The sequence below is a fragment of the Uranotaenia lowii genome, chromosome 3 (genome assembly GCF_029784155.1).
Source record: "Uranotaenia lowii strain MFRU-FL chromosome 3, ASM2978415v1, whole genome shotgun sequence".
In the NCBI taxonomy this organism is placed as follows: Eukaryota; Metazoa; Arthropoda; class Insecta; order Diptera; family Culicidae; genus Uranotaenia; species Uranotaenia lowii.
Window position 1 is genome coordinate 88693512 of NC_073693.1, and position 21520 is coordinate 88715031.

Below are 21520 nucleotides of genomic sequence, written 5' to 3' on the forward strand. Positions count from 1 at the left end.
ACTAGGCAACATGAACTGCGATTTTTGTTATGAGACGAACTTTGTTGTCTGTTGTTGTTGTTGGAAACCTGAGACGGTCTCATTGTCTCCCGAAGAAAATGGGGGTTATTTTTTTCTGGTTTTTTTTTATAAATCTTCAAAACATTCTACGAAGTTTATCAAATAAACCAACTACATTGTTGAACATTGTAAGCATGAAAAATGTAAGCTTTTAGAGTTATATCTGTGGTTATATTGAGAAACTGCACAATAATAATGCTATTTCAGCCTCAATTTTAGGAACAATCGGCAACTTTCTGCAATTCGCACTATAGAAAAATTGCTCATCAAGGTTTTGTCTATGAAACACTGTAAAATTCGTGTAGTGGACACACAGCGAGATGCATCTATTTTGCTTTGGCATGTCAAAGCGAATGTTTTGAACATTTCAAATTTACCAGAAAAAAGTTATGATGAAATACCGATTTTCAAAGGTTATTTTTATATTTTACACTGTAACTCAAAAGATGAATGTTTAAGAAACTCGACATTCAAGACAAATTTACATAAATTTACATTTTAAATAATTTTGTCGAAGACAGCAAAGAGACCTACGGCTTAGCAGTTAGATTTTTATCTCACTTATAGGGTGTTTCATCAATTCATTACATTTACTTGTAGAACTTATTCTATGGTAAACATTCTTCGAAGACACCTGGAAGATAAAATTTAAAACAAAAAAGTTATAAACATCGATCACGTTTTAATATTTTTGACCACTGTGCTTTGGAGCAATCATTGTGGGCAGTCAACAGTGTTTGTCTTTTTCGGCTCATCACCATCAGAGACGTATTTGACAGAAGGGCACACACACTAAGATTACAAATATTCCGCTCGGGACCACGATTCTCTGAATTACAGGAAAACGGCTCAAAATGACACTTGAACTGTCAAAAACAAGAGGTTTTCCTGTAGCACTGGGAGACAGCTAAACGATTTTCGTAGCACTCAATTTCTCCCGAAATTCGGAAGAACTCTGCTTCGAGTGCTCAGGAGCTCGAAAAATCTCAAGGCAACAATCGCCTGTTTTGCTCTTCGCGTTTAAAACGCGCGATAGAATTCGGTGAGTTGCACCGATGCCAAGTGCATTGTACGTGTATGACAGTACCACGTTAGGACGCTTTGCTCTTCTCGCCTTAAGGCGCCCGCACAATAGCACGTCGGTCGTCGCGTCGCGTCAGCTGTCAACGCCGTCGTTGAGTACTAAAACGCTGACGCGACGCAAACGACGATTTTTGCATCACAATGCAGCGTCGAAGACATAGCAACCAAAACGTTTGTTTTGATTTGTTGCTTCCGATCAGCAGTGTAAAGTTTGTTTTTAGAAGAATCGTTTGATCGTCTTCTAGCGGATTAGTAGCCAACTCATTCCAGGCAGTACCGTTGGCGGTATTTTTGTGCGATGGAATCACAACTTCACCCCTACGGAATGGGCACCACCCAGCCCAGGATCCAGTCAGCAATTGCCAATCCTCCAGCCGGAAGTGGATCGCCACGCTGAACAATACCAACAGCCGCTCCAGGGTAATTGCAAAATTCATATGGTAGAGGAGAAATAAGCTTGATTGCCTCCCAGCGAAGAAGACGGTACTAGTAGCAACGCCTGCAGAATGGACAGCTTCCAGCGTAGGATCCTTCAATGGAGGATGATCACCCACCAAATCAATTCTCCCTCCGGTAGTGGATCGAAAATTCCCACAGTGCCAATAGTGATAGTGATTTTAGTGGATTATAAATGTTAATTATGTTTTAAAGTCTGCTTCATTTAATATTGGAACAAATTCTTTTGCTCATTGTGGCGCTCCTAGTGGACGGATTTGGAAACTTTTTTCACCCACGTGTCGGGAAATTCATTACCTTTCACCATGTATTTATGTCATAACACCAAACGATAGCATTTTGTAAACAACCGCCATGGAAGCCGAACGGAGAGATCAAATTGTGCACAGTTTTCTTACGAGTACGAGTACGAGAATTTCTTCGAAACAGCAATGAATAATTTTTTTAATTTTTTTTTATGAAAGAGTAAAGAAAATGCTACATTTTTATGAAAAACTAATTATGAATTCGTTAATAAATGACTGAACTACACGCAATTGTTTGTGTTCCAATATTAAATGAAGCAGACTTTACATCCGTCGAACTTGGTCAGCACTTGGTCGTACAGCTTTTGAGCACGGATTTTGGCCACATTGTTCTGCTTCAGCGTCCGATTTGGCTGTTTGCTGGCTCGGAATGACCTTATTCCTTCCCGGAGACGAATTCGTCGCACTGTGCGTACTGTGAGCGGCCCGGAACTTATTGGCCAAATCGCGGTCTGAAAGATCGGGATTCCTCTTGACGGCCTTGATGACTTCCCCACGCAGTTTCCGGTCGACAGTTCCACTCCGACGCTTCGAACGCGGCTTCCGAGCCGTCGTCAATGTTTCCTTGTACTGCTTGATAACACGCCATACGGTATTTCTGGGCATTTTAAGCTGTTTAGCTAGCTTCGATGCCGACAACAATGGATTTTCAAGAAAACTGTGCACAATTTGATCTCTCCGTTCGGCTTCCATGGCGGTTGTTTACAAAATGCTATCGTTTGGTGTTATGACATAAATACATGGTGGAAGGTAATAAATTTCCCGACACGTGGGTGAAAAAAGTTTCCAAATCCGTCCACTAGGAGCGCCGCAATGAGCAAAAGAATTTGTTCCAATATTAAATGAAGCAGACTTTAGAATAAATTTATAGAAATGTAGAAATGTAAATAAAATACAATTCGTGGTTTTTTGTGCTTCCCTTAATTAACGAATTAATTTATTTTAAATGCACTGAATTTATTTGTATAAAGTTTTGCTTTACCAATGAACTTTTTGTAATATGGTAGAGATATTAATTTGATTTCTGGTTGAAATTCAAACAAACACTGTCCAAAAATTATCATTGACGCGCTACCATTTCCAATTTTTTCAAAAAACAGAGCGTCGACGTTGGAGGACGCTGCTGTTTAGAACAAGTTTTGCGTTTTAGTACAATGCCTACGCTGACGCGACGCATCATTGTGGTGGCTGCAACAAAAAATCATATCCCCAAAATGAAATGTCAACCCGACGCTGACGCGACGCGACGACCGACGGGCTATTGTGCGGCCGCCTTTAAGCGCGCGGTAAAATTCGGTGAGTTGCATCGGTGCTAAGTATGTTCATTGTACGTGTATGACAATGCCACGTTAGGACGTATTGTTCTAAATAAAAACGCAATGTACTCAATAGTATGCGACGCGACGATCATTAAATATTTAACTTTCCTTTGATCGCATCCCTTTCCAAAGAGAATCCAGATCTTATTTACCTTCCACACTAACAAACCACCCTTCCTGTGATGACCGTGGAAATTTAGAGGTGTATTCGCAATGAGGTACACTTTTACTAAGGTGGCGCAAAGGAACGCACACTATTGCACGTCGGAGAGAAAAAAGGAAAATAAACATAAACAAGCCCTGCGTCGCGACGCTTCGGTTTTTTTTTTTTTTTTTTGTAAATTCTTTATTTGAAACGGCTCATACCTTTAGGCTTTAAGGAGCCAAACTCGTTTTGTTTGATAACAATTGTGTGCTTATATCTAGTTCACTTTTAAAGAAAAAAGAAGATAGATAGGGAAATATGAAAATAAGAAGAAATTATAGACGAAGATCAATAGCTTTTAGGAAAAGATATATTTCGAACATGTAGTCCAAGTCTCTCACACCCAGCACATCTCTCACTGGAACATAGGGTGGTTTTCCTCGGGCCCGAAGGGAGTCTATCAAATTCGTTCTAGCGACAAGATGGACCTCGCACGACCAAACAATATGCTCGATGTCGTGGTAACCTTGGCCGCAACTACACAAATTGCTGCTAGCAATATTCAAACGATAGAGTACCGCGTCTAAGGAATAATGATTGGACATGAGACGGGAAAATATACGAATAAAATCTCGACTCAGGTCCAATCTATTAAACCAGGGTTTGAGGCTTACCTTTGGGATAATCGAGTGGAGCCATCGACCCAACTCATCCTCGTCCCATTTGCGCTGCCAGTTGACAAGAGAGTTCCTTCGAACTATGAAGTAAAATTCGTTGAAGACGATTTCACGGTGATATGTGACGCCTTCCATCGCCCCCACCTTTGCCAGAGAGTCCGCCCTCTCATTACCCAATATCGAGCAATGTGAGGGGACCCAAACGAAGGTGATGGCAAAGCAACGTCTTGATAAAGCACTCAGAGTCTCCCGTATCTTCCCGAGGAAATACGGTGAGTTCTTTCCTGGTTTTATTGAACGGATTGCTTCAACAGAACTGAGGCTGTCCGTTATAATATAGTAGTGTCCTACTGGCCTTAAAACGACGCTGTCCAACGCCCAGTAAATGGCTCCTAATTCTGCGATGTATCGAGCATGGTGGATGGAGGTTATATGAGGCAGTAGCTATTTCGTTAAAAACTCCAAATCCCGTTGATTCCTCTATAAGCGACCCATCTGTAAAGTACATTTTGTCAGCATCGACGTGTCTATATTTAGCATCGAAAATTCTTGGAATCAGAAGTGGACGGTGCGAATCAGGGATTCCACGAATTTCTTGCTGCATAGACAAATCAAACTGGACAGAAGAGTTGTCGTAGTCTGGGATGTAAACACGAGTTGGAGAATATGAAGAAGGATTAACCTGCATGGACATGAAGACATGGTATATAGACATAAATCTGGTTTGAAGATTTTGCTCAAGAAGCCTTTCAAAATTTGCGGTCACCAATGGGTTCATGACCTCACACCTGATGAGGAACCGGAGTGATAACAAATTGAATCGATCTTTTAATGGGAGTATGCCTGCCAAAACTTCAAGACTCATATTATGCGTAGAAGGCATACAGCCCAAAGCGATGCGGAGACAACGATATTGGATACGCTCGAGTTTGATGAGATGAGTTTTAGCAGCTGACTGGAAACAGAAGCTACCATATTCCATAACTGAGAGAATTGTTGTTCGATACAATTTTAAAAGATCTTCTGGGTGAGCTCCCCACCAAGTGCCAGTGATTGATCGGAGAAAATTGATTCTTTGTTGGCATTTTCCTTTCAGATACTCAATGTGGGCTCTCCAGGTACATTTGGAATCAAACCAAACCCCAAGATACTTAAAACTCCTCGATTGAGTGATCGTTCTGCCTAGGAGATGAAGCTTAGGTTGAGCAGGTCTACGCTTCTTAGAGAAAACAACCATCTCCGTTTTCTGTGGAGAAAACTCAATCCCAAGCCCCAAAGCCCAGGTTGACAATCTGTCTAAAGTATCTTGTAAAGGTCTGTGCAGATGAGACTCAGTAGATCCTGTGACAGACACTACACCGTCATCTGCAAGTTGTCTTAGTGTGCAACCTTCGGAGATACAACTGTCGATGTCACTTACGTAAAAGTTGTACAAAAGAGGACTCAAACATGAACCTTGCGGGAGGCCCATGTAAGAGGTCCTTCTAATTGAAATATCTCCGTGAGCAAAGTTCAGATGTTTCTCACAAAGCAAGCTGTATAAGATGTTGTTCAATAGGGGAGGCAGACCCCGGGAGTGCAACTTGTCAGACAAAACCTCTATTGAGACTGCATCAAAAGCTCCCTTTATGTCTAGAAACACCGAAGCCATTTGCTCACGTTTTGCGTACGCCATTTGTATCTCTGAAGACAGCAAAGCAAGACAATCGTTTGTCCCTTTGCCCCTTCGAAACCCAAATTGAGTATCTGAAAGGAGACCATTTGTTTCCACCCATTTATCCAATCGGAACAAAATCATTTTCTCCATCAATTTCCGAATGCAAGACAACATCGCTATTGGACGGTACGAATTAAAATCGGAAGCTGGTTTCCCAGGCTTTTGGATGGCAATAACTCTCACTTGTCTCCAATCTTCGGGAACAATGTTATGCTCCAAGAATTGATTAAATAAATTCAACAAGCGAAATTTGGCGGCATCCGGAAGGTTTTTCAACAAGTTAAATTTGATTTTATCAACTCCCGGAGCTGAATTGTTACAAGAGAGGAGAGCAAGTGAGAGTTCCATCATTGAAAAGCTGGAATCCAGATCGCATCTGTTCGGAGACACACTTCGGATGATTTTTTGCACTGGTGTGGAATCTGGACAGATTTTCCGTGCGAAATTGAAAATCCATTTATGCGAATGTTCTTCACTTTCGTTCGTGTGAGAACGATTACGCATGCTGCGTGCCACATTCCACAAAGTGCTTAAGGATGTTTCCCGCGACAAACCTCCCACAAAATTACGCCAATGCGCACGTTTTTTCCCCTTGATCAGATTTTTAAATTGCTGCTCAAGAGAAAAATACGCGTTGAAGTTATCCAGGGTTCCGTGTTTCCGAAAAACTTTAAAAGCGTTCGATTTGTCCACGTAAAGTTTAGTACACTGACTGTCCCACCATGGATTGGGAGGCCTTCGGCGAACAGATGGATCTGGGATGGGTTTCGTTTGAGATTTAACTGCGCTATCATGGATCAAGCAAGCAAGGAAGGTATATTCCTCCAACGGAGGTAACACTTCCACAGAATGGATGGCTGAAACAATTGCGTCCGAGTACTTTTTCCAGTCGATGTGTCTTGTGAGGTCATATACCATATTTGTTGAATTTGAAGCGTTCACCCCATTGGTGATTGTAATTTTGATAGGCAGGTGATCACTACCATTGGGATCAGGGATTACCTTCCACTGGCAATCCAATGATAGTGAGTTTGAGCAGAGTGAGAGGTCAATTGCACTTTGTCTAGCAGGAGGTTTAGGTACCCGTGTTTTATCACCCGTGTTCAAAACTGTTAAATTGAAACTGTCGCAAATGTCATAGATAAGAGTAGAACGACTATCGTCAGTTTGCTCCCCCCAGACAGTCCCATGTGAATTAAAGTCACCCAGGATCAACCTTGGTTCAGGTAGCACTGAGCACAGGTCCTCTAGGTGGCTTTGGTTCACTGCAACTCTCTGAGGCCAGTACAAACTGACAACACATAAGTCCTTACCCCTTATAGTTGTATGACAAGCAACAGCTTCAATTCCTCCTGACAAAGGGAGGTGGATTCTATAGAAAGAGTGGCGCTTATTGATCCCTAAAAGCACCCCTCCATAAGAATCATTGCGATCGAAACGAATGATGTTAAAATCGTGGAATGAGATGTTTGATTGAGAAGAAAGCCATGTTTCAGAAAGGGCAAAAATATCGCAACTAGTTTCATGAAGAAGAAATTTGAACGGATCCAGTTTAGGGATTAGGCTACGACAATTCCACTGTAACACAGTGATATCTCCGACCTCTCGGCTTAAATTAGCCATCGAGAGAGATAAACACTGAAAGAAGGGGCCAAGTTTGCATCAATTGCTTCAAAAATGTCTTTACTACAGGAAGCATAGAGGTAACAATACTCCTGATCGATTCCGAGACGTTAAAAAAAGTAAAGACCCCATTTAAAATGTCGGACAATTTAAAAATTCCAGATTGTGAAGTTGATTCTGGCGAAACAACGTTAGGAACGAAAGACTTAGCAGTTTCCGCAATGTGTGGTGTATTCTGAGATGTCATATTCATACGGAATCCAGGAGGGACTTGTTTTTCTTTCACTATAGGTGTCGGTTTTTGCTTAATACCAATTGAGGGACTAAATGTTGGGATTTTCGCTGGAATTTTGGGGGTCTTCGGTGCTGGTTTTGAGCGTTTTCGCGAGTTGGCTACAAAGATGACCGGGTGTTCTTCGTCGGTAGAATCTGCTTCTACATTGTCTACAACTGACAGCGCAGTAAAAATGTTACTTGAATGAGGTTGGATCGGAGGCGCCGCGCTCTTCAAAATGGCGGCATAAGACCGTTTTGAGCGTTCCTTCAAAGAGCGCTTTTGGCTATCCCAGCGACTCTTATATGCCTCGCACGAGGAGATTTCATGGGGTGAGCCCCCGCAATAGACACATTTCTGCTCTATTGCTGAGCACGCTCCAGCCCCATGATTCTCCCCGCATTTGGGACACCGTGGCTTGTTACAGCAGTGCGACGCAGTGTGTCCCAACTTATTGCAATTCTTGCAATCCATGGGGCGAGGAACAAAGAGTCGCACAGGCAGCCTCAAAATTCCGTCAATCAAGACGTAATGAGGGAGGGCGGTTCCCGCAAAGGTCACTCGAAATGAGCCTGAAGGTGAGTACCCTTTGACTCCATTTACGACGGTGGCAGTTCTGAGTTGGCGGCAATCCAAGATTTCGACCGAAGCCGAATCGAGGCTCTTAAACTTACCAACGCCGTTGGATTTCACGTAATCTGCCTTCAAACTCATTTCTGTAATCACGCCCTCGATCTCTACGTCTCGAGACGGAATGTACACGTGGTACTCTAAGTTTATAAAATTGCTGATAGCGATTTCATTTGCGGCTTTCCGGTTGGCCACTTCAACTCGCAATTTGTTTGGTCTCACCTTTTTAATGCAGGTTACGGAGGACCACCTTGCCAGATCTCTTGTGATCTGAACCACATTTAATTGCTTACCATTCTTTTTGGGCCGGATGAAAACCACCCAAGGACCAGTGAAAGTTGTGCTCTCTGTGTAGACTCGGAGTCGGGATGCTTTACTTTCAACTGAGGATGACTCAGAATTATCATCCATTGGAGAATGAAAATCATTAGAAGGACCCGCAACAACCGAATCCTCTAAATGCTCCTCATCCTCATAGACGCTGTCTTCGTCATCCTCAGTTGAGGGGATCAACCCCCCGCCTTCGCTCATATTTCTTCACACGAACACGAATGTCCAATGTTAAAAATATGAACGAAGCAAACAATGGTCGAAATAAAGAGAAATAGATAGTAAAAAGAAAAAGTGAAAAAGAATGAAAAAGAACTTACAATTTTTTTCAAGCACTTCTTAGTAAGCTAATTTTCTTGAGTGTTTTTTTCCTGGTACACAACCACGTGTTCTTCTGTCGATCGCAGCTGGCCCTGGCGATGACGACGGCAATGATGTTTTTTTCCTCGGTTGATTGATGATGATTCGATTCAGCGGGAGGGAATGACCAATCGAATTCAGACTTGTGCAATGCTTCCGTTATCCGAACACGGCAATTAATACCGGATTATCGGACAACCGCCCATACAGTAATCAAACCTGGATTGGGAGGAAACTATTTGCACTCCTCTGCTGATGGTCCTGGTGCTGATGGTGACGACAAGGCAGCCTGATGTTCCAGCCAGATGTGGGGATTGCGCACCAGCGCTGCCGGGGGAAACACAGCTTGTCACTTCCGTTGCTGAATGGATTCGGCAATTGACGACCGAATGATGCAGGATAACTGCTTGTGGGAACTTAAAACTTTTTTTCACTTCTGCGTGTATTAAGCACCGATATGTAGCGAAACGAAAATACATCCGCACTTGCCAAGCGACTGGGATGGAATGCGACGCTTCGTTGTCAGGGAGCTTCATTTATCCTAGGCAAAATGCGTCGCGAAAATGGTCGGTTGTGACGTCACTTCCGTCATGGTAACTATGTTTACGAAGAAAAACCTTTACTTCTACTTTTGCAACGTTTCTTTCTCATCACCTCTCTTTCCACCACATTGTGTATTCGGTCTCTAGTAGCAACGGAAGTCGAACTAACAATCCTTTCCTTTCCCCGATGAACCGTAAGGACGTGTACACAGAAAATGGTAAGCTAATCACAAGCCCCATTTATTTGGATCTATGTACAATTTTGATGGTTCTTGTCAATCACGGAGTAGCAACTACTGAAATGTACGGTTTATCTAAGCTCAAGCTCAAGCTAAGCTCAAGAAAATATAACGAGTATTCTGTATCGATTGATTGCGATTTAGATTCAAACACGATTGCAAATGGCAAAACATGTCTCCCAAATTTTCTCTACACAGAGAACAGATAACCAATTCAAATAAAAATAAATCTGCCTAAAACTGGTTCTTAATTATATAAACATAGAGGCATTCACAATAGTATTACGCATTTGTGCATCGTGCTCTTTCAAACAATCTGGGCAATCCCAAAGTGACGCACACGTGAACTTCATATGCGCTACGAGACGAACGAGATTGATACGATGATTGATGAGAAAAAAGTTGTGTTGATGTAATTGAAATGGTGGTGTTGCAAAATGTGTGTCACATCAAGAGATGCCGTCCGATAATTGCGAGTTTAACTAATCAATCTGCGATTGATTTTCACATCACGCGTAATCTCCCGGTTCTATTCTCGGCTGATAGTTTACTATCTCTATTAAATCTTGCTGCTTTATACGTGAGTTGTAGAGTTTTGACATTTTATGTTACACAGATTATTCTTCGGTGAGTGTTTGAAGTGCAGTGAAGTATGATGCAGCTGTCCGGACAATCTGAAAATGGTTCGAAAGGCGTCAATGACTGTAATCAAATTTTAAACTATAGCTAGGATCTATTTTAATTACTCACAGTCAGATAAGTTTCCAACGACATCACAAACAATCCATAGGCGCTGATATCAACGGTTTTCTGCACATCCAAAAGCACGATATTCAGCGTTGATTTGAACTTCCGAGCACACCGATACCAGTAGCATTCGTAAACAGATTTCGGAAGCTGTAAGCTCTGAGCATCGGAAATGAGAAAAAAAGGCACGGCCATGACATTGATGCAATTATTATTTTGTGCAATCTGTATAAGTTCGATTGAACGCGTTGTTCCACATTCTTGGACTGATATAGAATGCACTCATTATTGGGGCGCCGTGGTGTTATTCTCTGTGGTGCTATTTTCTTACCTCATTTTGGACTCTTTGTCCGTACCAACAGAACTGGAGCAATTGGTATAAGGCCGCTATCAGGTAGAGTATCATGACCAGGATTTGCGAATCGTTGCCGCTCTGAGAATGAGTAAACAGCCGGATATTTTCGAAATGTATTTATATTACTTACAAGGTCTTTCGGAATAAATTTCTTACCGCCTTAACGTGGAACGCAATAACACATATGATCGAGGTGCTTGTAAAAACTTGCATCAGAAGAATGGGCGAAAATATTCGGTTGATCCGTTTGAGAAAACTTGAAAAGTAAAGAAAAGAATATAACCATTAAACAATTTATTTGACTCAGTATTTTACTTTAAGCTCTCTGGCTCAAGAGATTCGAATCTCGATTAATAATTTTTAATACATATTTCAAAGCATTTCAAGATTCATGTGATGATTCATTTTAAAGGTTAACGGATTTTCTTATTTCAACTAATGATCCAGAACTAGAACCTAAACACACGCGTTTTATAAAACCTATCGTGGATTATAAGTAGAATGGTATCATTGCCTAAATGAAGGCTCGAAAAAGCATTATCACTGTTAATCGGAAAGGTTGTACAACTTTCTATTTCTAAATTGGAGTGTCCTGTTCTTGATAAAATTAACCAATAAGCTTTATTAGGTTTTGAATGCTTTGTTCCTTCCATTGTTGTAATTGAATTGACAATTCTTAAGTATCGATAAGAAAGTCTTATTAAAAGTACTTACTCCAATGCCCTTGTATGATGAAGAATGCATTCTCTCAGCAAAAAAAGTTTCTGATCTTCAGTTAAGCTTTCATTGGTAGTTTCCTTCACGATGTCGTTCAAAGTTCTGAAAAGCGTAACCAAATGCATCGTCAGCAAAACATACAAACCATCGAAGGCGATAACTCCCGCAAATGTCGTGAATCCCGATAGTGATTCCGAACAGAAAAACAGCTCATGTAGAGGACTAGTATTTTTCAACTGTTCCATGTAGGGGTAATATGTTTTGTAAACTGTATGAAAAAATGAGGAGATATTTTTTAATTTGATCAATACACTTCTTTTCACAAAATTTTACCAAATCGCTTCGGAACGTCATTTGCTTGAATCAGATTGACCAGATTAATCACCGCCGGAACAATCGAATAGCTGGCAGCTACTATTGCCACCGAAAAGCTGTACAGTCGCAAATTCAGGTTCACCTCTTTCCACTTTGCCTTCACCGAACGATCAATTCGTTGAAATGCGTCCCTGTTGTCATCTTTAACAAATGAAAATCTTTAAAATATGGTTTAGTTTTCTTTTAGGTTTTAGCTCACTGGATTTAAGGAATTTTATTTCCTTCAGAAAATGATGAGTTTCCATCTGTTCCAGCATCGTGCGAATGTCCTTGGAAAAGTGATGCAGCCGCATTATCTTCACGCCGGTTGTGCAAAGGCTCGCAAAGGAGCAGAGACCCTATTTGAAGAAAGAAAATCATTTCAAAACTTTGAGCAGGATATTACATGTGACATGGCATCGCAGTTGTAATGTAGTTTTTTGTAAATTTGAAATAAAAGGGATGTTCGTTTTCATGAATTTATGAGAACGTTGCTTTTCATAATATATACAATTTCAAAAAGCATTTCAAGACATTTTTCACTTGTTCATTGATGGGAGGATGGCACGAACTTACTAGCACTTTTTTTTGCCGATAAAATCGTTTCGTTGAACCAGCAATAAAATGAATGTCATTATCTGATTGTGACGAACATATCGAAAATTCCGAAGCGAGCAATGCATTCAGCTTGGTCGGTTTTTCACGTGCAAATTCTGATGTACATTGTTCAGTTGGAAAAACCTACACCCACTTTGAGAGAAAAATGGCATCAGCTAAGATAAGGAAATTGCTACTGACAGATTCGACAAACTAGGAGTGAACGCGTCTTCAAAATGACACCACGCACGGGATTCCATGCATGATATCAATTTTTTTCAGCCCAGCAATAAGCATCGATATTAGAATCAATGCCTGACCCCCAAATGCTTATCGGTCGTGTTTTATAAAAGACAAGCTGACCCGGTAGTCCCATTCCACCCTAATATGCCGCAGTAGACTGAGTCGATTTGGGGTCATTTTTGAATTTCTCAAACCCTGGGGTCTTAAAAGCTCCGTTTTGGTCCAAAACTCATCCATGATTTTTTGCAGAATTTTTAAGTAACATTTACATGAGTAAATTTGAACTTTTAGGTTTGTATGGGGAAATTGAATATTTTGTTCTAAAAAATCAACATCATTTTTGTTTCTTCTGTGAAACCGAGCCTACTAATGGTTTTTGTGCCAATTTATAAATTTCTTACAGGAAATTTTCCGCTGAACAACTTTGTCGAATATCACAACTTCGTATCTTTTTAGACAAAAAAGTTATAAGCTCTTTAACAGGTGTATGTCTTTTTGGATTGATAAACCATGAATTCAATTGACACCACTGCTAGGTGCCTAGCGAAGAATTGCAAGACCACTTTTCATGCCATACTTCGTGGGGCACAAGCAGTGGTGTCAATTGAATTCATGGTTTATCAATCCAAAAAGATATACACCTGTTAAACAGCTAATAACTTTTTTGTCTAAAAAGATACGAAGTTATGATATTCGACAAAGTTGTTCAGCGGAAAATTTCCCGTAAGAAATTAATAAATTGACACAAAAACCATCAGCAGGCTCGGTTCCACAGAAGAAACAAAAATGATGTTGATTTTTCAGTACAAAATATTCAATTTTCCCATACAAACCTAAAAGTTCAAATTTACTCATGTAAATGTTACTTAAAAATTCTGCAAAAAATCATGGATGAGTTTTGGACCAAAACGGAGCTTTTAAGACCCCAGGGTTTGAGAAATTCAAAAATGACCCCAAATCGACTCAGTCTAATGCCGCAGCCCGTGGCTTAGAGGATTGCCTTCAAATCTTCTGAGTCAACGGACATGAGATCGAATCCAGTAAGATGCTAGCCATCATATCCTCGAAGTTTCATTGAGATACTGTACATGTTTGGGTTCGTTTAAAGAAAAATCAATAAAAATGTACTAAAAATGAGCTGTTCGAAAGCCCGTTTTTTTTCTTTTTTTCGCTAAACTGTTAAAAATTTGTATAAGGTTGTTTTGCTGAATGAATATTTCTTACAAACATTTGAAAAAACTTGTAAACTTAGTAGACTTTCAAGATCGATTGACTGCATTTGATTCCATGAAATACATGTAAGAAGTGGAAAAATACGATATTAGAAGTTTTAATTTTTTAGTTGATCTCTTTAAACAATATTTCTTTTCAGAATAAGCATTTTAGAATGTTTCCGGCACGTATCCGAGTAAGTTCGTACGATGTTATTTTAAATCTTGTTATTTTTTTTCTTTTTTTTAGCGGCCCGCCACACTTCCCCACACCAAGATGCTCAAATGAGCCCCCTGGTAATGGACGCTAACTGTTCTCAGCATGTCTGACAGCAAAAGGAAAAACACAAACGCGAACAAAAATTTACTCATGCTGAGAACTTTAATAATATTGTTACTTAGTGCGAGGAGATGTTACGTTACAAAACTTAATTACAACATGAATCTCAGTGGAAATAATATTTCCTTTTAAGAGATCCATGTACATTTTTTGATATTAATTACTAAAATTTAATATGAAATACTACAAAAAATTTATTAAACTACATTTAATTATACTAAATTTACAGCTAAGAAAAATACAAGACAAGTAATAAATAACTTCTGAACAGTGGTTAGATGTTCAACGGCTTAAATTTTCTTTGAAATAATGTAAAAGTTTGGGTTTGAAACAGTTTCTATTCGTTGATTTTTTTATATCTTCAGGAAGAACGTTGAATTTGGTTGGACCAATAAAAGAAATTCGGCGTTGGCCACGAGAAATTGAAGATGTGCTGCGTACTAAGTGATGAGAAAAGCGGGTGTTATGGATTCTAACTCCTGTTGTAAATCTCAGGCTTTGACTACTGTTTGAAGAGTGCAAATTTGGGCATTTGATTTCAAGATTTTCGAAACAAAATCCGTGTAATATCCGGAAAAATCTGGGTCATATTTTCACTTGGCAAAGCTACATTTAGGAGTATTTAAAACTTAAAAAATGCTTGGGTTATTCCAAGCAATAATTAAAAAAAAAAATAGGGGAAAGTAAAAAACTTATAAAATAGGGGAGAATGGAGAAACTTGATCTCCTTTTCATATTTTCGATATATATTTTTTGGAAAAAGATAACAACTCGCCGTCTATTACATTTTCTGAAAGCGTGTAATTTCAAGTTTATATGCTCCAAAAGTTAGAACGATACATGAACCTATAGAATGAACTAAATGCATTTTCGTGAGACGAAATAAATTGTGATATTTTGTAACATATCATGTCCCATTAATTTTAAATAAAGTCATAAGAGCTTAGTGTAGGGCTGGGGGGAAATAAGGGGCGGCGAACAAAGGTTGAGAACCACTATCGGGTGCGCGCAATGGTGTAACCGGGGAGAGTTTGCGTTCCCCGTGGAGTGTGCGAACGGCAGAGAGGAAAAATCCCGGAAGTACAAGCGAGCACAGCAAGCGTCGGTACGGCTCTTGCTTGGTAGCCGTCGTTTGGTGCAGTCGTGTGAGTCTAAGCTAAAACGGTCGAAAAAAGACTAAGATTCGTCGGTCGTAAACCCAAAGTCGTCCGCCGGAAAAGCGAAGTGCGAAAAGGACCTTACAGGTTGTAAAACGGTCTCCAGTGCTTTCGGAGATCCGAAGAGAAAAAGAACGGACCTTGTAGGGTGTGAAATGGTCTCTGGTGTTATATTGAGATCCGTACCAAAAAAGGGTGCACGTGGACGACTAAATTGCTAATATTCCCGTAAAAGATTCGTCTCTAACCCTAAAGTGACCAGGGCTCATAAATCGAACCCTAAAAGAAAACTACCCGCGGGTGTTAGGACCGTAGTCCGAATCGAAGTGACCAAATCGCCGCTCCCCAAACGCCACCAGCTCAACAAAACTCCAACCCCAGCATCCAAAGAGCGTAGGAGCCCCCGAGATTAAGAGCGAGCCGGTAAGTCTTATTAGACCCCCTGTAAATGTTGTAAAAACTCTATTTATTACAATTTTTTAAGTTGAAGGAGACTTGATCCTTAATTCAGGATCCCCTGACCCTAGGCAAACTCTTGCAAAATTCGAAGACAAAAGGTCTGTTGACTTTTTTTTTAACCCTTATTTGTTATCATTTCACAGTTTGTAAGTATCAGACAACGAGATTCTAAAAGTTTTTTCTACTACCCCAGCTTCATTGCATACTTTGAGGCGCAATTTTCTAGTTTTTTTTATTAATACAGTATTTTAAGTCCTATTTAACAGATAACTACTGAATGAACATTAGTCAATGGACAAATATTATTAATTTCGTGATAACCAATGATCACGATCCATTCAGAAGAAAAATACATCTTTTTGGACTCTAGGGATCAATTAAACCCATAACAAAAATTTTTGAAAACTTCTTCTTAAAAAAATTGAGAGTTTACTATTGCATTGAAAATATGGCATTTTGAAATTCATATTATACTATAACGAATAACATATTTAAAAAAATATTTTGATTATTATTTTTTCAACAAAGTGATAAAGTGACAAAAACAGATTTTAAAATCACATTTTCTTAAATTTTTCAAACAAAGCTTTATACCTCGAAAAATAACATTTTTTAAATTTGTAGAGATGCAGTTAAGATACATAGTTGTTTTGATCTGTATGGAACATTTTTCTAAAATATTTGATTTTTGTAAGACATTCCTGTTACGAGATATAGCGAAGGAATCAAGTACTACAGACTCCGTTCGTTTTTGGCAACATGCGATTTTAACAACATTCGATTCCGGCAACATCCGATTTTGGCACCTGTGCCAAAACCAAATGGTTTTTTTAAAAACTATATTACCATAAAGTTTTCGCTATAACAGAACCAATATAATTTAGGCAAATACCATAAACACGTTGCTACGTTTTTGAATGTTGATAAAATATAACAACGATAACAAAAAATTAAAAAACAAAGCTTTTAAGCACTAAAAAATGATGGAAAACATAAAAATTTCAAAAAACTCAAAAACAAATACAAACAAGAGAATAGAAATGACAAAAAATATTTAAAAAAAAGAAGCAAAATGACAAATATAACAAATATGATAAAAATAACAATCATTCAAAACATAACATAAAAAAGTTCTAAATATGTCTAAAACATGATAAAAAATAACAAAAAATGACTAAAAAATATCAAAAAATGATGAAAAACTGAGTTAAAAATAAAAACAATAATTCATATTTATTAATAGGTAGGAATAAAGTTGATGAAAAAAACCGTTCGATTTTGGCACGGTTCGATTTTGGCAACACAAAATTCTCGAGCGTGTTACTAAAAACGAATGGGCCCTGTATCCCCAGGGATCAAGTATCCTGATTCTCCCCTATTTCTATTCAGAATAAGCATTCCATAATGTTCCCGGCACTTATCTGAACAATGCTGTGCAGTTCTTAATTCAAATTTAGTTAAACATAATAACAGTACCAAAAATATACAATAAATTAGGAAATGGATTTCTATCATCATTTTATTACTCATAATTATCACACAAACCCAAAAAATAGTAAATTTTACTGATAAAATGAAACAAACTTCCAAAACAAATCACAATGAAAGCTTCAAATCAATGATATTTTTGGTAAGTCATTGATAAATTTTTCTGAATGATGTTTTTTATTCTGAACTAGAAATTTGCTTCAAAATAATTTCCTAGCAGCCTAATTTTGAAGTTTGAAATAAATATTCCCAAAACACATCCCCTAAAATAAGATCAAGTAAAAAATGAACTATGATTAATTGTTAGGAAAATAGTAATTATTGTTATTTATTATTCATCTTAATTTACATTTCATTTCTTCATTTTCAACTGAAGGGTTGCTTGAAAAATTTCGCTGTAGTGTTTTGAATTAAAAAAAGTAAGACGCGATTTGGAATGTGAATTTTTGATTAGGAAAATAAATTTAAAGTTTATGTTTTTAAAACACCAAAAATTCAGGATTGAAAAACATAGACAAACTTATTAAAAATATTCCTAAACATTTACATAGTTGGACTTTTTAAAATTCGGTAAATCAAAAGTAAAAGGCCTTAAATGAACTTGTTGTAAGGAGTGTATTCGAAAAAAATGCAACACTTTGTTTTGTGAATAACTTTTGAATGTATGGATGAAAATTGATAATATTTTCAGCGAAGTTATCTGGTAATGTAATGTTTACGTATACAAATTTTTGTGGAGTGGTTTTTTTTTAAATAGCGTCCAATGAAGAAATGTTTCGACTTTCATTCTTGGGCAACACGTGCGACATCTATAATGCATACTATAAACCACGTTTTTTTTTAAATCATGGCTTCTTTTGATCACGTTTGCTGTTTTTTTTTTTTTGCTTTATTTATTTATTTGCAGCTGAAGAAGTCTTACAAACTGTTGCCAACTACTCTAAAAGTGGAATTATAAAGTGTGTAAGCATTACTATATCCTAATCATAAATAATAATTCGATTTGGGGTGTATTCTAGGGTATACAATATTCAATTCAATTAATAAACGTTTTTTGGTGAAAAAATAGGCGGTGTAAAAAATCATTTTAGCAAGGGAAATCGCGCACATCTTTCACACGAATAATTTTAGAGGTATCACTTTTGCGTAGTAAAACCATTCCGTTCGCGTACCAAGCGTATTTAAAGGTGTTTTCCTTCTGGTATTTCCGTGCAGCTCCCAAGAGTTGTTGGTTGGCCGCAGTTAAGCGATGATGAAAATATACAGGCTGGTTGCATCCCAACCCAAGAGTGTTGCAGTTGATCGGCCGTATGCGGGAAGTTTTCAAAATCTTTTCCTTCAATCTGGAATTCGTAAGGCAAACTAAAATCGGTTGGATACCTTTCGAATTAGTTGAATTTAAACGAGTAATGGTTTGTATTTCATCGTCTCGGTATTCAATCTTCAACCCGTTCATTATCGTTCGAAAGAGAACAATAAGGTTCTCATCAGCAGCGATTCGGACAACGTTGGAAATTAATAAATGGTACATCATACTTGCTTGCTTCAGTTCGTTAAGCTCGCACATGACATCCTCATTTATTTGGCGGCATTCCGAATGATCATGTTTCACCTGCAGAAATTCCTTGGTTAGAAGACCAATATCGGTTTGCTGATTCGATAGCGTTGATTTCATTTCCTCAAATTCGTTTGAAAGATACTGCTGGGAAACTTTAACTTCGTCCACTTCAGTCCGGAGATTAGCAACGGCTTGGTTGATAGTGTGAGCTACTTCATCGATGCGGGCATTTGTTTGGTTACAAGCGGCTTGTATGTCGTTTTTTATCATCCTGTGCAAGTCAGCTAGTGAGATGATAGGTTGGCTCACGGGATCAGTCGTTTCTTCCTCACGGTGTTGAGTGTTTGCAACTTGGCTGGCGATTTTTTGATGCTTGGATTGGTGATTTTGGTTAGTCCCCGGTGAGACAGTTTCTTCACTGGAACCGTTGTTGAGTTGTCGTTTGATGCGGTTGCGGGACATGGTGATAGCAGTGAATAACACAAAGCGCTGCGATGAGATCCTCTGTTATGGCGTTGAAACTATCAATTTTCAAGAGCAAATTGTACAATTTTCAATCAAAAATAACGTCGACTTATGATTGCGATCGATCGAACTTAACGTGAATTTTAAACTTCGACGATGGAACAGTAATGTTCAGTGGTTCGTTGTCGAGAATTAATCTGAATACACGGCAAATTTAATCCGGGAAAGAAGCGCAAGAGATACACGACCGTCAAGCAAGCGAGCTTACTTACCAATACCAATTCCTGAAGCTTAACCTTAAAAATAACTCAAAATTTTGGATTTAGTCGAAGTTATTACAAGTTTAGCTGATTCCTCCTTCGGCACTAAAACAACTTATTTGACTTTTTATCACCCCACCACCGTTTTTGCGTAATGGCACGATTCCAGATCCAACTTAAACACAGTATTTATTTTGTGGGAGCTATTGAAGTGCTTTGCAGAGAAAATGGTTGCATTTGAAGGCAGTCTTCTTTGTGGCAGCCATTCATCGTGTCAATCGTTATGACAGACTGAGTTATTTGCAATTTCCACAAATTGTTAGACTCCTCAAGTACTAGACATAAAAATTTTCAATTTTTTCTCCTTGTTTATCTCCGAGAAATACAGGCAAGACATATCTACGAAAAGTTTCTGGTTGGAAGCCTGCCAGGTGACCGCTAAAGAGTTCGTTTTGCCGTTCATTACTAAATTTTTTAAAATATTTCCCCACAAGCAGTTGAAATATTTTGCGCACGGTTTGAACACCGTATTTTGTTTATTTTACTTGTGGGCAGCTTTTCCAGCTTCTAAAAAGAAGTCAGGCCTATTAAGACGTCAGCTACACGAACCAGTTAGAAAAATTTGTCTTTTTTTTATCACTTCCCCTACTTTTTTTATTCACTTGATTTTTTCGTATCGAACTTGAAAAACCTTTTACATTCTTCTCACTTCATGGATTCAATAATCTTCACTTTTATTTTAATTTTAGCTCACTATAGAGTCCCCTAGGACTTCTTAAACGATTTAACATGTGAACTTTGGTCGAAAAGTTGATTTCCATCTGTTTTTGGATCTCCCACTGGAACTTTTCTGGATTTTTCTCGATCCTGCCCAAAAAAAATGGTCTATGAACTTCAGTATTGGACACTATCTTAAAAACCCCTGACAGATTGTCACTTAATTTTGTACCCGTACACATAACGTTACTAGGTAGCTTCACTGAAAATTTCATCGATTTCCATCGATACGTTCAAAAGTTATCAATTTCCATCGATACATTCAAAAGTTATTCACAATACAAACCCAAGCAACCAAAAGTTCCGATAACATTCCTCTATCAGGTTTGATCAGCTTAATCGAGTATGCTGATACAACTTTTTTTCAGCTCAATTTTTAAGTAATTAAACGAACTTCAAAGTTGACAAAAAGTTCGCATAAATCGCCAAACAACTTCTAACCAGCTCCAAAATCCACTTTATAAGCAGCATAAGAAATCGAAAAAATTACTCTTTCGCTCCTTCACTTTTGCCTTCTCAAGTCTGCTAATTTGATTCATATTAATCAGCCATATTTGTTACTAACTCACATTACATTTAAAAAACATGTTCTTACCAAGCCTCGAACCCGAGCTCACCGCTTGAAAGTCGAGATCCATACTTGTTGCCCTATATGAACATCATGAGTAGGCAACGATTTTACTCGATGTGATGATTTTCTTTAAAATGACTTTCAGGTTCTTAATTTCTACTTAGTTCTCACTTTCAAGTTGTTAAAAAGTTCTTCCAGAGCTAAATGTGTACTTCACATTGTGTTTATTTATGCAAACACGTGTTTAAGTTCGTTTAAGTATATTTAAGCATTTAAATCTACTTCAAAGTTTCTATAATGCGAAGTTGCTTTTCAACGCCCATTGGAACTAATTAAAAACTTCCAAGTTTACAAAATAGTACAACAGAGATTTTTTTACGAACTATTGAGCTGTACAAAAAGACTTGCAACCCTTTGATAGCTACTTGATTTTGAAAAAAAATGAGAAGTACGTAACAAGT

General features: G+C 38.4%; 1 protein-coding gene across 3 annotated transcripts in view; it reads right to left on the bottom strand.

Annotated features, from left to right (window-relative positions):
- Nucleotides 1-10294: 10294 nt before the first annotated feature.
- The window catches only part of LOC129750679 (odorant receptor 63a-like), a 43342-nt gene continuing 32116 nt past the window's right edge, over nt 10295-21520 (bottom strand). For 2 of the 3 annotated variants that reach the window (XM_055745680.1, XM_055745679.1), the window contains exons 2-8: nt 12154-12292; nt 11913-12095; nt 11577-11847; nt 11019-11118; nt 10839-10940; nt 10511-10666; nt 10295-10434 (exon numbers count right to left, since the gene is read on the bottom strand). In XM_055745680.1, coding sequence (XP_055601655.1) covers nt 10378-10434; nt 10511-10666; nt 10839-10940; nt 11019-11118; nt 11577-11847; nt 11913-12095; nt 12154-12247 — 963 coding nt within the window. In that variant the 5' untranslated portion in view covers nt 12248-12292 and the 3' untranslated portion in view covers nt 10295-10377. Of the gene's footprint in view, nt 10435-10510; nt 10667-10838; nt 10941-11018; nt 11119-11576; nt 11848-11912; nt 12096-12153; nt 12293-12509; nt 13331-21520 lie in introns of those variants that run through there. The other variant, XM_055745681.1, reaches the window with a different exon arrangement.